Source organism: Rhipicephalus sanguineus, chromosome 8 (assembly GCF_013339695.2).
Source record: "Rhipicephalus sanguineus isolate Rsan-2018 chromosome 8, BIME_Rsan_1.4, whole genome shotgun sequence".
In the NCBI taxonomy this organism is placed as follows: domain Eukaryota; kingdom Metazoa; phylum Arthropoda; class Arachnida; order Ixodida; family Ixodidae; genus Rhipicephalus; species Rhipicephalus sanguineus.
In genome coordinates this window covers 25912613-25930470 of record NC_051183.1, presented here as the reverse complement: position 1 = coordinate 25930470, position 17858 = coordinate 25912613, and the positions used below count along the sequence as shown (strand labels likewise).

Below are 17858 nucleotides of genomic sequence, written 5' to 3'. Positions count from 1 at the left end.
CGACGCTGCTCCTGCGGCTCTGAGCTGGTCAGCGCAGTCTCCCAAGAGGATTGTGAGGGTGAAGGAATACGGCGGCAGCCCGGTGGTTGTGGACATTCCCAGGTGCAGTGATACACCGTGGGCTTCGCTCCACAATAGGGACAGTATGAGGGATATTGTGTGGGGTGGAAGAGATGAAGGATGTAAAGGCAGGGGAATGAATTAGTCTGAAGCTGCCGCCAGGCAACAGCGTCTTCGGTTGAGTGATTTGTGTGGTGGTGGGAAGTACATGCGGCTTTGTCGGTAGTGTTGTAGCGTTTCAGTGTAGTTGAGTGGTGCTGTTGGTGCATCGTCTGGGTTGGACAGCTCTTCCGATGCATGAATGACGATGATTTATGGCGAAGTGAGTACCTTGTATGATTTATGGCGTAATGCGTACCTTGCCATTAGGATTCCTCCACGTCCACTTGTGAGTAGTGCTGAGGATCAGGTAACATCAGATCTGTTGAAAGACGGTGGAGAGATTATGTTAGAAAAACTGGCCACCCTGTATACGAAGTGTCTCTCGACGGGGAGAATACCAGAATATTGGAAGAATGCCAACATCAACTTGATCCATAAGAAAGGGGACCTCAAGGACCTCAAAAATTACAGGCCCATCAGCTTACTGTGCGTTGTCTACGAGCTATTTACAAAAGTAATTGCTAACAGAATTTATACGACATTAGACTTCAATCAACCAAAGGACAAGGCAGGATTTCGTACAGGCTTCTCAACAATAGACCATATTCATACTATCAATCAAGTGATAGAGAAATGCGCGGAATACAACCAACCCTGTACATAAACTTCATAGATTACGAGAAGGCATTTGATTCGGTGGCGGCATCAGCAGTCATGCAGGCACTGCGGAATCAGGGCATCGACGAAGCCTATATAAACATAATGGAAGAAATCTACAGCGGATCCACAGCCACTATAGTCCTCCATAAAGAAAGCGACAGAATCCCAATAAAGAAGGGCGTACGGCAGGGAGACACGATCGCTCCAATGCTATTCAACGCGTGTTTACAGGAGGTTTTCAGGGCCCTAGGTTGGGAAGAATTAGGGATAAGAGTTAATGAAGAGTATCTCAGTAACCTGCAATTCGCTGATGACACTGCATTGATGAGTAACGCGGGAGACGAATTACAGCTCATGATTACTGAACTGGATGCGGAAAGTAGAAGAGCAGGTCTGAAAATTAATATGCATGAAACTAAAGTAATGTGGAACAATCTTGGCAGAGAACAGCGCTTTGCGATAGGTGGCGAGACACTGGAAGTTGTAAAGGAGTACGTCTGCTTAGGACAGGTATATATAGTAACCGCGGAGCCGAAGCATGAGAGTGAAATAACTAGAAGAATAAGGAGCACTAACAGACAATAATGCCAAGGAAAGTATAGGGGATGTTATTGGTAGTAAATGTAAGGTAAATGTGAAGAAAGAAATGTGGACGAAAAGATAACTTGCCGCGGGCAGGGACTCGCCGTCCTGGCTACTGGCGGCGCTGACTGACGCTCCCACGATTAAGTGTACATAGATACCCTCTAAAGTGGACGGGGGGATGGCCGCCGCGGTAGCTCAGTTGGTAGAGCATCGGACATGTTATTCGAAGGTCGCAGGTTCGGTCCCTGCCCGCGGCAAGTTATCTTTTCGTCCACTCTTCTTTCTTCACATTTGCCTTACATTTACTACTAATAACATCCCCTATACTTTCCTTGGCATTATTGTCTGTTAGTGCTCATTATTATTGTGTATAACAAAGAAAAACGAGCCCTTAAAATTAACACTTCTTTCCTTAGAAGAATAAGGATGGGATGGGGCTCATTCGGCAAGCATTATCAAATCATGAATGGTAGTGTACCACTATCCCTCAAGAGGAAGGTATATAACAGCTGCATCTTACCGGTACTTACCTACGGAGCAGAAACCTGGAGACTTACAAAGAGGGTTCAACTTAAATTGAGGACGACGCAGCGAGCGATGGAAAGGAAAATGATAGGTGTAACCTTAAGAGACAGGAAGTGAGCAGAGTGGGTCAGGGAACAAATGGGGGTTAAGATTATCATTGTTGAAATCAAGAAGAAGAAATGAATATGGGCCGGGCACGTAGCACGTCGACAGGATAATCGGTGGTCATTAAGGGTAACTGACTGGATTCCAAGAGATGGCAAACGCGTGAGGGGAAGACAGAAAATTAGGTGGATAGATGAGATTAAGAAGTTTGTTGGTATAACGTGGCAGCAGAAGCTCAAGACCGGGTCGATTGGCGGAACATGGGAAAGGCCTTTGCCCTGCAGTGGGCGTAGACAGGCTGATGATGATGATGATGGGCACCTTGCATGATTTATACTAGAGCACGAGCCGCAATGGAGCGAGCGCTCTATTGCACGTCAGGCAAACATTCATTTCTGCGCATCATGCGCGAGCTCTCCGTTCGTGCGAAAACTTCGTTCTCTTCTTTCTTCCATATATCTAGTGGCACCGTTTTCTCAGGCAAACATTCCTTTCTGCGCACCATGCGCGAGCTCTCCTCTCGTGCCAGCACTTCGTTCTCTTCTCTATTCTAAACATATAGTGGCCAGCGGGGCACTGGTCACGCCGGGGGGAGAGGCCTCGTTCATAAGCTGCTTCGCATCTAAAAACTATCATCATAAACGCGTATGTGCCACAGAAATTAGGTAAATTCAACTACCAATCACTGGTCAGCCAATAATGAAGGAGGCATCAGTTAGCCCAATAAATGGCTGCGAAGCGACGGCGGCGAGCCGAAGACCCCGAATACATACAACGAGAGAATACTATAGGGAACGGGAAAGGCAACGGCGGCTGGGAGAAGACCCCGAAGCGATTGAAGGCCTACGCCAACGAGAACATGGCCGTAGATCTATGAAGTGCGAACGCCATGGTTTCAGCGTGAGGTTCTGTCCCTGCAGTTTGGACATGCGTGTCGCGTCTGTGACTGTCTGTGGTTTAATTCGAACCTCTCTGCGCTGAGCATCAACGAAGAAACAACCTAGCCAAAGCATAGAAACGACCTAGAAGCAACCTGGAAAACACCAGATTAGTCTTCAGAATCGTCCATTTGCACTGTTTCAAGCCTTGCGCAAGGCTTCGTGCAAGCTTCACCAAGTTTTTTCTGCTTACTACAGATGCCCGCGGAATACTAAAATATACCACGTGACATGCCCTCCATCGCGGCTATGCGTGCCGCGATTGCAGTGCTGCCAAACGTGCCGCGTAGAAACGATATGCTTCCCTCGCGTCGGTTCATGACAGTGATAAGCAGGCGCAGCGGTTATCGCTTGTGTTGTCGCTGGCAAAACGTGCATCGCACATCTATCGTCGCTATATCTTTCTGAGGCTACTCACAAGGCCAATGTTCGCTTGCACGGAGAACGTTAGGGAGCACCGAAATCACGGCGCGTATAGGCGCGCTAGCGGTCTTGTCACGTGGTATTATTATTTTTATTTTTTTCATTTCGTAGGCATGTGTAGTAAGCAGGAAAACGATAATAATGAACAGGTAAAAAGTTATAAGCTGTCTAGCCGGACAATTTTCAAGCTGATATACAGCTTTCTCATTGGAATTCTTTGCCCAGCAACGTTGTTTCAAAAGATAGTTAACCAAGAACGACAGGCCTGCGCGGAAAGCGCAGCACAGTCACAGCGAAAGCTGAAATAGCGGCATTTCTAGAGGCCGTTATAATCTCTCTTTGGGGCTACTGATACAAGTACACTGGAAAGGTACCCACTGCCCCATAAATCGTAATTTTCGTGAAGTTGGGAAGCACCCACTATGCCGTTATTCGTCATTCTGCGGAGAAGCGAGGTACCATCTGTGACGCATTACGTGCACTTTGTTGATGCGACGCCTGATGGCGATGAAGAATTATGGCTGGGCCCTTTTTAATGGGTTGGACGCTTTAAACGATCCACTAGTTATGTTATTCGCACTGTGTGACGCCCGGTCGTTATTTCACTCTCCCACCCCGCGATATAACATATGTTACCAGGAGAAAGAGAGAGAAAGAGGGGGGGGGGGGGGAGAACTTGATTGAGACCCTGAGGATATCGATCATGGGGGCCTTATGGGCTTGCTTGGCAACCAATAGAAATGCACTTACGAAGAGCCCACATCGCTATAAATCATCATAATTTTTGTGAAGTAGGGAAGAAGCCACTATGCCATTTTTCGTCATTCTGCTGAGAAGCGCGGTACCCGCTAAACACCTGTAAGGCATTATGTGCCCTTTGTTGATGCTGTGCCTGATGACGATGAAGAATTATGGCAGAGCCCTTTGTAATGGGTTGGAAGCATTCAACAACCTACTCGTTGCACAAGTTGCATTGCGTGACGCCTGGTTTCAGAATTCGTGTTGTGTGACGCCTGGTTGTTATTTTACTCTTCTGGCACGCTACATTACACATGCTAATGTGGTTCCTTGACTACATGAAGCCTGTATAGGGTCTTCTTGCGAAGGAGCGTCAAGCACCGGCATGTCTCTGAGGTAGAATATTGGGCTCAAACGCAGTGGGCCCAGGTTCAAACGCCGTTCCATCCTGGATATTTTTTTTCTTATTTTCTTTATTTTTCCAATATCGTGCGACAGCGGTTACGGACACCGGCGACGGCGGCGGCGGACAACTATTACGGCGCCGAAAACAGCTATTGTTGCGATGTGATACAGCTTTTGCTGTAAAAAATATGTGACTTACAGTCGTCAACATGCATATGGTCGCCTCGTCATAGATTGCGTTGGCACAATTTTCAACTCTGCATAGAAATTGCTTGGGGCAATTGAAAATTTTCTGAAGGGGGTAGTTGAACCCCCTCAAACACTGCCTCGCCCCGGTCCCCTCTGATATCTAAGCGAGTGGTTCTCAAGTGGGGGTCCGCGGACCTTCTGGTGTCCACGGACACGCACTTGAGCCATTTCTAAGCCCTTTCTGAGGGTCCGCGAAAACCATCCTCGAGAAAAAAAAAAAAAAAAAAAGCCGTTTTCTGAAGGCACACTATGTCCAGTGACAGCGGCCCCTTCTGATTTTTGGTATGCTCCACCACATAACGGTTTTGCTTTGCGGCGGAGCTACCTTGAGTTTTTCCTTCTCCATGAGATGGCTTTAAAGCTTTCATTGCCATTTTCTACGACATATGCTTCTTGCAGGCTTGCATATCCGAAAAGCGAATGCGGTTGCAGACCGCACAACTTAGTGACAAGCTGCTGAGATCTAATTGGTGTGACACTTTAGTTTGACAATTCTGTGCCAGGGTGAAAGAAAGGGCACCTATTTCACGCTGCATGTGTTAATTAATGACCCCCCCCCCTCACTCCCACCATCTTTCTTTGCCTCTCACTGCAAGGGGTTTGTCATCACTTCCACCAGTTCACAAGGTGCCCCCGTAACATCCATGACTGAGAACCACTAATCTACGCCAACGCGCCTTAGTTTTCTTTAGAGACATTTAGCGGCCAAACTCTATTGAGGTAATGACGGCTTGCAACGGCCCGGACACTAATGAACGCGTGCCCGAAGAATGAAAGGAGGAAATGGCGAAATATGAACCCAATATTCTTGGAATGAAAAGAAATGCAGAAGCTCGGGTCCGCGCAGACAATAAAGGCTGTTCTCACAGCCGAAACGTCGTCGCGAACAATATCGGTTTCTTGAGAGAAGGTGTGAAAATTGGACATCTATCGTGTAATCCTCGCAAGGCCTCCTTACTTGCCGTTTTGCAAAGAGGCCACACAAAGTGGCACGCGGACGCCTCTTCGTTGCATCACTGAAACTGGTAATCAGCAAAGCCACTTAGTCTTTTCAAAGTACAATGTCTGGACTTTCAGTTAAATGAAGATAAATTATTGGTACAGCTAGAGGGTTACACCATTTCCGCTTGTTCTAATTGGAGCTGATACACAGTTTAGCGAGGTGGCAAAGACACCCGACGATTTTGTCAAAGGCAATATTTTTATGTCATTGCAATAAACTTTGTAGAATGGTTTTAGAATGTTCTATTTTATTAGAAGATAGATTTTTCAGAAAAGCTCCATCACAGTCAGGGTCCTGTCATTTTTCGCATATGAACTTTATGTCGAGGCGCAAATATATTCTGGCACCTGAAATGTCGTTGACGCGACTAGTTAACAAAAAAATCGTTAATCAACTTTTTAATTATTGACTTTCGTTGCGTGCTTTATATTAGAAAGTTGTGGGGCAGATAATTTACGGCATACCCATTTCTTTTTATAAATCACAAAAGTTGCATGTCGCGGGAGATATTCATAAGCGAGTTTCAAGGGTGACATCGAAACTGATCGCGCCCGGCGCGCACAAAGCGCGGCGGAACATGGGAACGACCCGTGACAGGGAAGTGACCAAATTTGAATGAAAGAGCTTCGAAGCAGAATCTAGTCAGAAAAATCGGCAAGCATTTTGAAATACACAAGTAGACAGCTGAATGTTTGCGTGCGATGGGTGGTGCTTATCAGTTTCTTTCTTAAACTATAGACCGTTTTCACTGGGCGAGGAGGAGCTGTCTGGCAACTCGCGTTTTCCTCCTTTCTGGTGTCTGGCAACTGGCGCTTTCTTCCTTTCCGGTGTGTGCAAACATAGGCGCGCGCAGGGTTCCCCATCAGGGGCGGGGGGCGAAGTTTCATCGCAGCGCCCCCCCCACCCTACTAAGTCAATGTATGGGGCAGATTTTGCGCCCCCCCCCCTTCTAAGGTGATTATGAGGGTCAATGTACGGGGCAGATTTTGCGCCCCTCTTCTTAGGTGATTGGGGGGGCGGCCGCCCCCCCTGCCCCCCCCCCCCCCCTGTGCGCACGCCTATGTGTGCAAACGGCTTAAAGTGCGCGTGCCGGTATACGCAAAACGGCTTCGTACGTGCGCGTGGCCATGCGAAAGCGAGTGTTTGCGCATTTGCGCAAGCCAGTGGGTTGCCAGATTAGAGACATGCCGCCCGCAAAGCAAAATGGCGGCGCCCACGAGAATATCGTCTATAACGGGGCGTGTAAAAAGCTGTTCCGCCTGTCTGCAAGAAGCGCCGCGGTGGCTGCCCCCGGAAATTTATGCTTACCAGACAAAGAAAGGATTCATATTGCGGTTTTCTTGCGCACAGTTCGAAAGAACCGGATGAGCACCAAATACTACGCGCAAGAGTAAGGTGATGCGCTGGCACAAGTGAGATGACTTTGCAGCTTTTCACGAAAACATACGGCCGCGAGGCGCCTTCACTCAGGTTTCGCCACTCTCTTGTCGCGGCTACTTCCGGTCTGACGTAATGAAATGGTCACGCTTCGTGAACATCGGGCGCGAGAAGTTTCGATTTCGGCCCCGAAATTCGATGACGAATATCTCGAACTACGTGCAAATTTTGTGATTTCTAAAGAATTGGGTATGGCATAAATTGGAACGCACTACAACTGTCTAATATAAACATCTGTCATCAAACAAATAATTAAAAAGTTAATAACTAGTTTTTGTTAATTCATCGCAAAAGTGTCATTTTAGCTGCAGCAATGTATTTCGGCCTGGACGTCGAGTTTACGTGCGAAAACTGCAGGAGGCTTACTGCCATAGGATTTTTATAAAAAATCTGTATTACCTAAAAAAACACACCTTGTATATGGTGTTTAATATTTGCATTTTTGTCATTCGCCACTGTTGTGTTGCTTTGTAACACTGTTAAAAACTGTCATAGATTGTATAATTACTGTACTCCAACTGTTCACGAAAATACGTTCGTGTAAAATCCCGGTTGCGCAATTCACTGCTGCCACTTTAACATGCGGACTAATTGGGCACCTCAAGCTGCCGCGATGCAGCTCATATCGTAGATTCCGCCATTGAAATTTTGCGATTCCAACAAACTAATAAATAAAGAAAGAAAGCCCCTGGGTGCTTCCCAGTTCGCCGGCATCGGCCTGACTCGGCCTTCGATCGAATGGGTTCCAAAGCCAAAGTTATGATTAAGCCAAAAAGAGTCACAGTTTCACCGCAAGGGCGAAGCAATGAATGCGATAGCTACAAACTGAAATGTTATACGAAGTGAGGCTGGAAGCTGACTCTTTTGGATCCGATCTCGCATAACTCTATAAAACGCTGGTTTAAGATAACACAGCCGCTCGAGGGAGACATGCTCTTTCCACGCAGTCTCTTCGCGTTGAGAGCGCAACACGCAGAAGGGTATACGAGCTGCGAGCTGATGGCCGCCGAGACAGCGCGTGCGCCAGCGATCGCGACCGCGCCCTTCGAATCCGAGTTCAAAGTTGCTGCTCAAGAGACAATTCCCCCCCTCCTCCACCCCCACCTCCCTTCGCGTTTTTTCATGCTCGTTCAATAAGGGCGGGGCGTTTCCTTTCTGCTTCGACCGCAGGTCTGCCAGGCGGCCTCCGAGCGGAGGCCGCCTGGCAGACCTGCGCCCTCCGAGCGACGGAGATGGTCCGGCTGGTTTGATCTCAGCTTCAGCCGCGTTCATCGCTCCCGCTCGCGCGCTTTTACCCGCGGTAGAACATACGATGCGTGGGGGATCTTATCGATTTGGAGATTATACGGGACATGACGGCAAAAAACCCTCGATAGTGTCCATGTAATTCCTACCACAATAAAACGCCAGGCCTGTGCGAAGCACGCAGCGGCAGCGGCAATTTACTTTCTTCAGATTTACATAATTACTACAATATAACACCCCCTATACTTTCCTTGGCTTTCTTGTCTGTTAGTTCTAATTAATCTTGTCCTTAATTGTGCGACTAAAAGGGCTAATGGAGGATCAGCAATGAAACGACAGATTGTTTTCGCACGTACGGGACATTTAAAAGGTTGCGAATGGTTGTTGTATACAATTGTAAGGATTGCCTCTTCGGGCAAAGTATGCTCGCTTCACTACGAATACGTGAGGGTGTGGAAAAGCTATGGCATAAATCGTGAGCACTTACAACCTCTAATCTTTCATGCTTTTACTATGCCTGTGCGATTAGATCCTATTGTAGTTTAGCACCAGCCTAATATTTATTTTTTCGCGCATCACGTTAATATTGTTTAAATATTCAAGAAATAGTCGTATTTACTAAGAGTGACCATGTGATTCGAAGGCCGAATCAAATTAGGTCTAGTAGAACCTATTACATTGGACATCGGAAATTTTGGAATGCTCAGAAACTCCTGTAGCCGTTATCAAGGTTCTTGGTTTTGCACAAAATTAACTACCTATACCAGCGCCTCCTCTATTTTTCTGTGCCTGGGCGAAGGAGCGGAGCGCAATGGGAACCCATCGTCGGCGTTAGTGCGGCGTTTAGCCGCCGGGCGCCGCCACCGTAGTAGACCTGCCATCGCGTCGTCGCTCGCGGAAACGAATGCCGTGGCTGCATTCGGAGCTGCTATATGGTTCAGTTTTCGGCTGTATTCGCGGTGTTTAAAGTATAATTAAAACTTGTAAGCTGTAATCATGAAGCACTTGTCGTCCTGGGCAACCAGCCCATTTCGAAGGCGCGTGTCTTTCGCGGCTATTTGATCGAGACGCTCGCGCGTCGTCTGCTAGCCCGATTCCAGAGAGCGCATGCCAGTGATGCGCGGGAAATTGTTTTGTCACCGTTACGTTCGTTTGACTGAGAGTCGATTATTGACTGTCTGAAAGTCTATTTTCGAAAGCAGCATTTGCCAAGAGCTAATACTGAAAGCTTGGGCGCTTAAAGTTCCCCGATGCGTGCTACCGTCTACTGGTGTAGCACACTATACGCAAGCCTGGAGTTCATGCGCTAAATAGCATGAAATGTCACTAGACTGCTTCCAGAAATATACGCGATCGCCGGCTCCCTTCGTAAAGCTTTTGAGAATTACATTTGTTACAACCGGGCGCTACTGCATCCTTCTTAAGCCGCCGCTTCTTATATTCTATGAAATCTTCACGTCGTAAACGACGGCTGCATATTCTAGTGTAGTTTGAAGATCAGGGGCGTAGCCAGAGGGGGGGGGTTCAACCCCCTCCCGAAATTATTCACTTTTGCTACACACACATACAAACGCACGCACGAACATACATAAAGTATGGTTGAACCCTCCCCCTCCCCCTTTCGAAAAAAAATTTCTGGCTACGGCCCTGTTGAAGATGTATTAGGAGACCAATTATCCCGCCTAATTACTGCAAGCCGCCTTTACCGAACACCATCGGCAGCTGCAATTTCATGGAACGACAGCCGAACAGTGTATTAAGGCGAAAGCCTTAGATGCCTCATCAAACGCGAAAATTGACGGTCGGCGGCGTCAGCACGAGTGATGCAAAAAGTAATTACGTGATGACGTGATCATATGACGTCACAGATAATAAAATTTTGTGACATCATCGTGACGTCCCATCACGTGACGTCGTCATATTACATCTTCGCTTGGTCAAAATGAGCCGATCACTGAGGCAGCGCATGCCTCCGCTGATGTGCAGAAAGCTTGCACTCCCTTCGATCCTTGAGGCTGTAAGAAAACCACGTTAGGCGCAGAAATATCTCGAAGGGAGGCAGGAAATGTTCAATAAATTGACTAGAAGAAAAAGAAGAAGATGGCTTTCGTCTTTCAGTCGTCTTAGATGAATGCATAAGGGACCCTGTGCGATTTTTTTTCTTTATCAATAAAGGGAAATAAAAAATACAATCGTGATCGATTTCTTTCAGTTTCATTTGCAGAGTGGAACACCAGTATGACATACTAAGGCATTGGGGCGGTTGCCATAGCCTGAAATAGAAAATAAAACGCGAATACTGTCAACCTCGAGTGCAAGTATCGAACCGGCAGCACGGCCTGACAGACTGCCTGCGTAATACGTACAGCGGGGATGGAAAGACACGCGAACATGCGGCATCTGTATTCTTTGCTGTTTCGCATTTATTTTCAAGTGGTTATAGTCTGGATGATTGATGAAAAGACGACGCCATCCATGACACAATAAAAGATCATCTAGCATCTTTTTATTGCCACCATAGTTAGAGCGTAATAAAAAACAGCGCGTCGTTATGTTCGCGTTTCTTTCCAACCCCCCTGTACCTGTGAAAGCCTGCAAGAAGCACAAATGCAAATAAACTCGGATGCAAACACGAATTCGTGAGCTTCGTGATACGGGCGGCCGTTCAGCGCCAGCTTCCCGTAGTCTACTTGCACAGCGCCACCACGAGGCAGCGGCGCGCGGACGCGGAGCGCGCGCTCGACGGCCCGAGCAGAGCGTTCGCCCAGGCACTGAAAAATAGAGGAGGCGCTGCCTATACTAATAGCTGCATTGAATTCATCAAGTACTACAACGACAGAAAACTGTACCAGGCTACACTCGTGACACTATAGTATAGTAATGGTTAGTAAAGTATGGGGTTGAAAAAGAAAGTACGCAAGAGGAAGCAACAAAATCAACATAAACGTTCACTGTCCACTTTCCTTCTTTCATTCCTCGGGTTGTCCTTCGGAATCCTGTTGGTTTGCATGAGTCCACTCGCTCCCAGTTTGCAAGGAGTAAATCCTTGAACTAACCATACTACGTCTCCGGAGAACGTTGCACACTTCGAGGATGAGGAAACTTGCACTGAATTACGGCAACGAACAAAACGAATTGCATACAGAGCGAAAGCGAGAGAAGGAGTGGCACTGCGCCGGTTGTTAACATCTTGTATACATCTGTCCTAGTAATTGCTCCGGATAGCAGTCTTGTTCCATGTCTGACCCAAGCCCAACCTAACTGACGCGTCTACAAGCATCGGTCCGCTTCATGTTCTCGCTTAGGCCACAAGGCCTGCAGTAGGTAGGGCGCAAATGTTTAAATAAAAATACGTGAAACTAAATAATCGCTTTGACGAGACCTGTAAATTTCCACGAGGCAGGCTACCATAGAATTAAATTAAACGCTACAAGTAGGTGCGCGATTGGCGCTTTAGTATTAATAACAAAGAAACAGGCGTTCTTTTAACAGCCCGTGCAACACAAGTTGAAACATCGCTGTCACGGGTGCGAATTATGTTCCATCATTCCAAGGAATCCCATTTCGCGAGTGAAAGTTTTCTTATTTCATATAAATCCGCCGGCCTCTACTTCAAAACATAATAAGTGGATGTATGAAAAAAAGAAATACGTCGAGACGTTTTTGCTACATGGGCCTCCGTGATAAATACGGCGCTGAGAAAAGCTATACATACGCGAAACAAAGCTTATTCAATTTCAAATCTCGCAAGACGGATGGCACCGCTACGGACCGAAATTCCTAACATCTCCATGCGGTAGCATGGGATCTCATACCGAGTTATCGTCGTAGAAGTGGCAGGACTGCAGCTACCTCTGCGTTATAGAATCACCTTACCTGTATAGTGAACGTTCGTGATCCAATCGTCTTTACAGGTGATTTATGTAGCATAAACTAGGATTGTAACTTCATTGTTAACACGACAGTTTTTTACAAACAATAGGTACGAAATTAAACAGTCGGACTCTCTTACGTGCACCACCCTGTAACATTGGGCAAGACTTAAAACACGTCCAGTGCGATTGTTCCCGTCTGACGCAGAGCGATAGATTATGAATCAACCACTTCAACTGCGACGCGACTTGACCTTGGAGCTGCGGCGCCTTCTCTGCTGATGGTAAAGTAGCGACTATGCTATGCGCAATACGAGAAAGCTGATGGTGTATTTGAATTCTATACAGGTTAATAAAACTCCATTAATAACATTTTTCTATGCGTATGCGTAACTGTACACGTTTTGTATATGTGATCATTGTGCGTACCACAGTCCACATGCGACTCCTGGAGTAGCAAGCTGGGCGGTGAACATGACAACGTCTCCAAAGTAATCCCCCAAAAATGATTCTCAATTTATGCCGGGGTCCACCAAGACTCCACTGACGTCATTTCCGTGACGGAATTAACGTCAGTAGGTATGCACGTCAGCAGCTCACAAAGAAAAATCAGAAAGAAATTTTTCTCCCACTTGTTCACGTTGTTCGTGTTGAACTTACTTCACTGACTACATGTTGGGGCGCCTCGCATCGTGACCATCACCATCCAACGTTTTTAGTGTTTTGTTTCAATACATTGTCTTTTTTAGGTTGCATTGTGCCGTGTAACCCCCCCCCCCCGCGCTCTACGATAACTGAGTGTACACTCTGAGGAGGAGAAAAAGAGTCCTCTGACTTTTTTTATGGCTACACGTGACTGTCGCATGTATAACCCTTTATAAAGCGACACTAACTCTCCTTTGGAAAGTCGTGCTTCCCACGACTCTTCTAAAGACAGTCTCTCTAAATAGTTATACATGTGCAAGTCATATACGTAGGCAAAAAAAGGTGTCAAAGGACTCCTTTTTTTTGGAGTACTTTGAGAACATTCAGGGCTAACCCCATCCTCGACACAGCCTAGTGAGCCGCAAAGACCAGTGGTGTCCTGCACTAAGGACCCCACCCACTGACCTTCAATTTCTCTTCATGCAATGAACGTGTGCTGCTGCTACATCTACTACTACTACTACCACCACCACCATCACCACCACCACTACTACTACTGCTACTACTACTAATACTACTACTACTACGACTAATACTAATACTACTAACTACTTCAACTACTACAACTGCTACTACTACTGCATCAATGCTATATGAACGTCTCATCTCGTAGAAACCACGCACTCATCATAACAACGCCATTGCCGATCATTACAAAAACAGTCTGTCAAAGAATATGACACAACCCACAAGTCCTACAACCACTTTTACTCACGTAAATAAATAAGAGCTCTTGTTGTCATTTGCAGACGAAGTTGTCTTTTTTTTTTCTGTGCGACAGACGACGACTTTGATGAGTTTAAGAAATCCCCTTCAACCACGCCCGCAGTAAACGCTGCCGGGTCAAATGCCATGGTTAATGGCTCTTTTTGGCCGTAATTTGAGACTTCCAGCGAACCGCCGCCGCTCCACCATTACTGCCAAATGTAGTCAGCTGTGCCTGTGAACTTCCGTTAAGTCTAATCCAGAACAGATGATTGCGCATTGAGGCTTGAGCGCGTAAAAATTCGGTTGCTACGCCACCGAGACGATATTGCTGACGGTTGAACGATTGACAGCTTTCCATTACCGTAACACCGGCCTCTCATGCAGTCATCCACAATAAATGCTTGAGATATACCAGTCTATAATGTGTATACTGTGCAATACCATTAATGTCGGAGTGGCACGCTGCCCTACATTTAACACTATTACTTTGACAATGCAACACGCAAATTTCAACCTACCGGCCAATCAGCGATGCAATATTGAATTTAGCCATAGTTATTAGGCGACAAGTGAAGGTAACTGACTACTGCTTAGAACATTGTACCGCAAGCTGTAGTGCGGTACTTTCCTATACCGCCAGTACTGCCATCTAGGAAAACCATCAGTCTGATCACGTGACAAGTGGTCTGCCTTGACAGGTGTCACGTGTCAAGACAAAGCATTTGTCTGCCGACTAAAAATTTGTCTGCCGAAAATGTACCGACTAAACACCGTTAGGCATGCGCCTGCTGAATCTTAACAATTGCACTGGCAGGCGGCGAACGCGGTAACGGCGGAATCGCGGGAGCGGCTCTTAAAACACTCAATCGACGCGACGAGTGACGTGGCGTTGGTGTTTATCACAACAGGGACAACGTTGCAGAAGTAGAACGTTTTTTTTTTAAGTTTAGCTGCGCTGTTTGGCGCATTCGTTGAGCGTTTCCAACCACGGCGACCAAGATCTTGCGCTCGAGCAATCGCAGCTGCGCCGCCATCTTGAGTCGGCCGTTGGATCCATCATCGCCGATGATGTTCTCGTACTCCTGCAAGCATGCAAACGAGAGTACAATGACGAGTTGAGAATCGGGACAAGGTGCCGACCCTCGCGCCAACTTTGGCAATCATGTCAAAGAGACGGGGCGTGCACACACGAAGTCAAGACACCACAAACGCCGACTAACAACTGCAAGGCGCACAGCGGTGGAAAAGAAAGAAAGCGCAAAATCTTATCTGCGCATGCCCATGCAAAAGGCGAACCTATCAATCCGGCATGCGTGGTGGTCTACGTGAGAGATAACTATTCAGATACTTGATTTCCTGTTCATGCAGGCTAATCCATGGTTGGCTCACGCATGCGCTACCACTATTATCTATATGCCAGGCCTCAACTATTAAACGCGTTTCTTGACTCGTGTGCCGGTACAAAATCGCGCATTCAGCGAATTTCGGCGTCCACTTACAATCTCGACAATGTAAAGATAGATTAGATGGTGAGCCTCCTGTCAGCGATCTCCTATGTCCCATTCATCTCTGGTTAACGCAGCGACCCATTTGCGCTACGTAGAAGCGGTCGCAGCTAAACGGAATCTTATACACCACGCACGTACGGCAATCAGTAAATTTGTGGATACATTTCACGAAACAAATGTCACTCCACTTCTTGTCTATCACCCGCTCATTCCTTCTCTGTACCGTGGTACGTATCTTACCTAGCTGATCGGCAGCCGTAAAAGCAACATTAACGCCGTATCGAACTCCCACTTTCTTTAGCCTGTGAGATACGCAATGAAAGTAAGGAGTACCGACGACAAGAGTTTTTCTATTGCTTTTCTGCAACCTTGCTCGGACTTAACAAAACGGACTTCTTTGAGCGTTCAGCGACAGTGGCGAATGCCACGAGAGGATAAGCTGCACCTAAAAGACGCGTAACCTATGCGCTAAAGCTGGCACTCATTTTGTGCTCACACGACATAATAAAAAAAGGCATGAGATGGCTATACGGTTTTTTTGCAATCTTAGAATGTTTCGACGACAAGTTTACAGCGGCAGTGTAAGCGTACAGAGAAAGTTCATTATGATCTTAATGATAACAGCATCCTGGGCAAGTTGGTAGTACATTACTTGAGTAAGGTCGCGCAAGTACCCGCCGCCGTGGTCTAGTGGTTGTGGTGTTTCACTGAAGACCCGAAGGCCGCGGCTGCCTCATTTTGATGGAGGCAGAATTTTAGAGGCCCGTGTGCTTTGATTTAGGCGCACGATGAAGAGCCCCATATGGTCGATATTTCCGGGGCCCTCCACTATGGCGTCTGTGATGATAATATCGTGGTTTAGGCGCATAAAATTCCGACTATTATTTTTATTGATTGCGCAACGAAACAGACACAGACGAAAGAGACAACGCAACAAGCGCAAACTTTCAACTAAATTAATTGCGCGACTTAAACGGTTTACATATTGAAACATTATGCACTGCACATGCGTACACATGTAATAAGCATATCAACAGTTACGAGTCAAACGACGCCACCGGCAGGAAAATAATTTTTTTTTTTGTCGGTGTAGGTGAACACGCATGCGCAGTCCTTAGTGTTTCCATATATAAACAGGTTCAGCGGCGAAACAAATTTGGTTGAAAGTTTACGCTCGGTGAGCCTTCTCACTGGCCAGTGTCTCTTGCTCAAGTAATCCATTGCTCACGTAATCCATTGTGAGATATTACGGGCAGAAGTACGATGTGGTCGTGACGCTCGCAGTGATGGGGGACACCGGATTAGCTTTGATCACCCGGATTTCTTTAACGTACAGTCGAGCGTGACATGAAGGTTATCCCGCGATATGAAAGTTATCGCGCTAGCGTCGACCGGCCTAGCATCCCAGGGGCCTAGCGGTACGTTTTGGAACAGTGAAAAATCAAGATTACGCATTCTTCTAGCTCTCGTTGGCTGTTCCATGCATGCTACAACAATCACCCCATACGACGAACTCTACACCCTTTCTCTCTATTATTAGCTTTCCATTCGTTGCGACCAATCGTATTCTTCGATGGCTCTCATCTCTGCGGAGGATAACAAAACTGCTCGGAAAGAACTGGTAAAGCTGCTGTTTGGCACTGTTTCGTCTGAACGACTTGCCAAGTCGAACAAAATGTATCGAGTTGGTACGAAAAAAAAAAAGTGTGTTTCTCAGACGGGAGTAATCGCGGCTTAAGGAACAGCAAAAAGAGTGAGTGAGGCTTGCCTGATACCTCTCTCTCCTCGAGTGAGGATTCTGGGCCGTGGCGCTGTTGTAATTCTTGGTCGACGCTCGCGCGGTAACCTCCAAATCGCGCTCGACTGTGCGTTCATTTTGCTTTAGGGGCACGAATGAAACCAATCACACGACAAGACACGGGACAGAGCACTGTGTCCTTTCTTGTTATTGTGTGCTCTCGCGCCTTAAAAGCAATATGAACGTATAATTCAACTCGCCCAACAAAACGTTCTCTTTAACGCACGTAAATCCATGTCTAAGTACACGGTGCATTTTTTTCTTCTTGCATTTCGTGTGCCACCAAAATGCGGCCGCCGAGGCTGGTAACAGATCTGCTGCCTTCGAGCTTAGCAACCTTACCCGCTAATCCATCACGGCAAACTTGCATTTAAATGTCCTGCTTGTTATAATGAATTGCTATAAATTTAACGAGTTAACCAGAAAAGCCCATCGTAAGCTCGCGCTAGGAGAAATTATGCAAAATGTCAACAGCTCCTCGCTATTCACCAACGATCCCTTCCGGGTAATACTTCGTACCAAGTTAGATAATAATAATAATAATAATAATAATAATAATAATAATAATAATAATAATAATAATAATAATAATAATAATAATAATAATAATAATAATAATAATAATAATATCATCTGGGTTTTTATGTCCCAAAATGACGACATGATTATGAGGGAAGCCGTAGTGGAGGGCTCCGGAAACTTGGACCATCTGGTGTTCTGAACGCGCAATGACATCGCACCGTACACAGGCCTCTACCATTTCGCCTCCACCATAATGCGACCGCCTCGGCC

General features: G+C 46.6%; 1 protein-coding gene and 1 non-coding gene across 3 annotated transcripts in view; one reads left to right on the top strand and one right to left on the bottom strand.

The window, feature by feature from the left end:
- The first annotated feature begins 1591 nt into the window (after positions 1 to 1591).
- Positions 1592 to 1664, top strand: Trnat-ugu (transfer RNA threonine (anticodon UGU)). Its single transcript has one exon. It is a non-coding gene; the product is annotated as a tRNA-Thr (tRNA).
- A 12081-nt stretch (positions 1665 to 13745) lies between these two features.
- LOC119401576 (actin-histidine N-methyltransferase) overlaps positions 13746 to 17858 on the bottom strand; it is a 75941-nt gene continuing 71828 nt past the window's right edge. For both annotated transcript variants that reach the window (XM_037668482.2, XM_037668481.2), the window contains exon 15: positions 13746 to 14842. In XM_037668482.2, the coding sequence (XP_037524410.1) occupies positions 14660 to 14842 (183 nt within the window). In that variant the 3' untranslated portion in view covers positions 13746 to 14659. The remainder of the gene's footprint in view (positions 14843 to 17858) is intronic.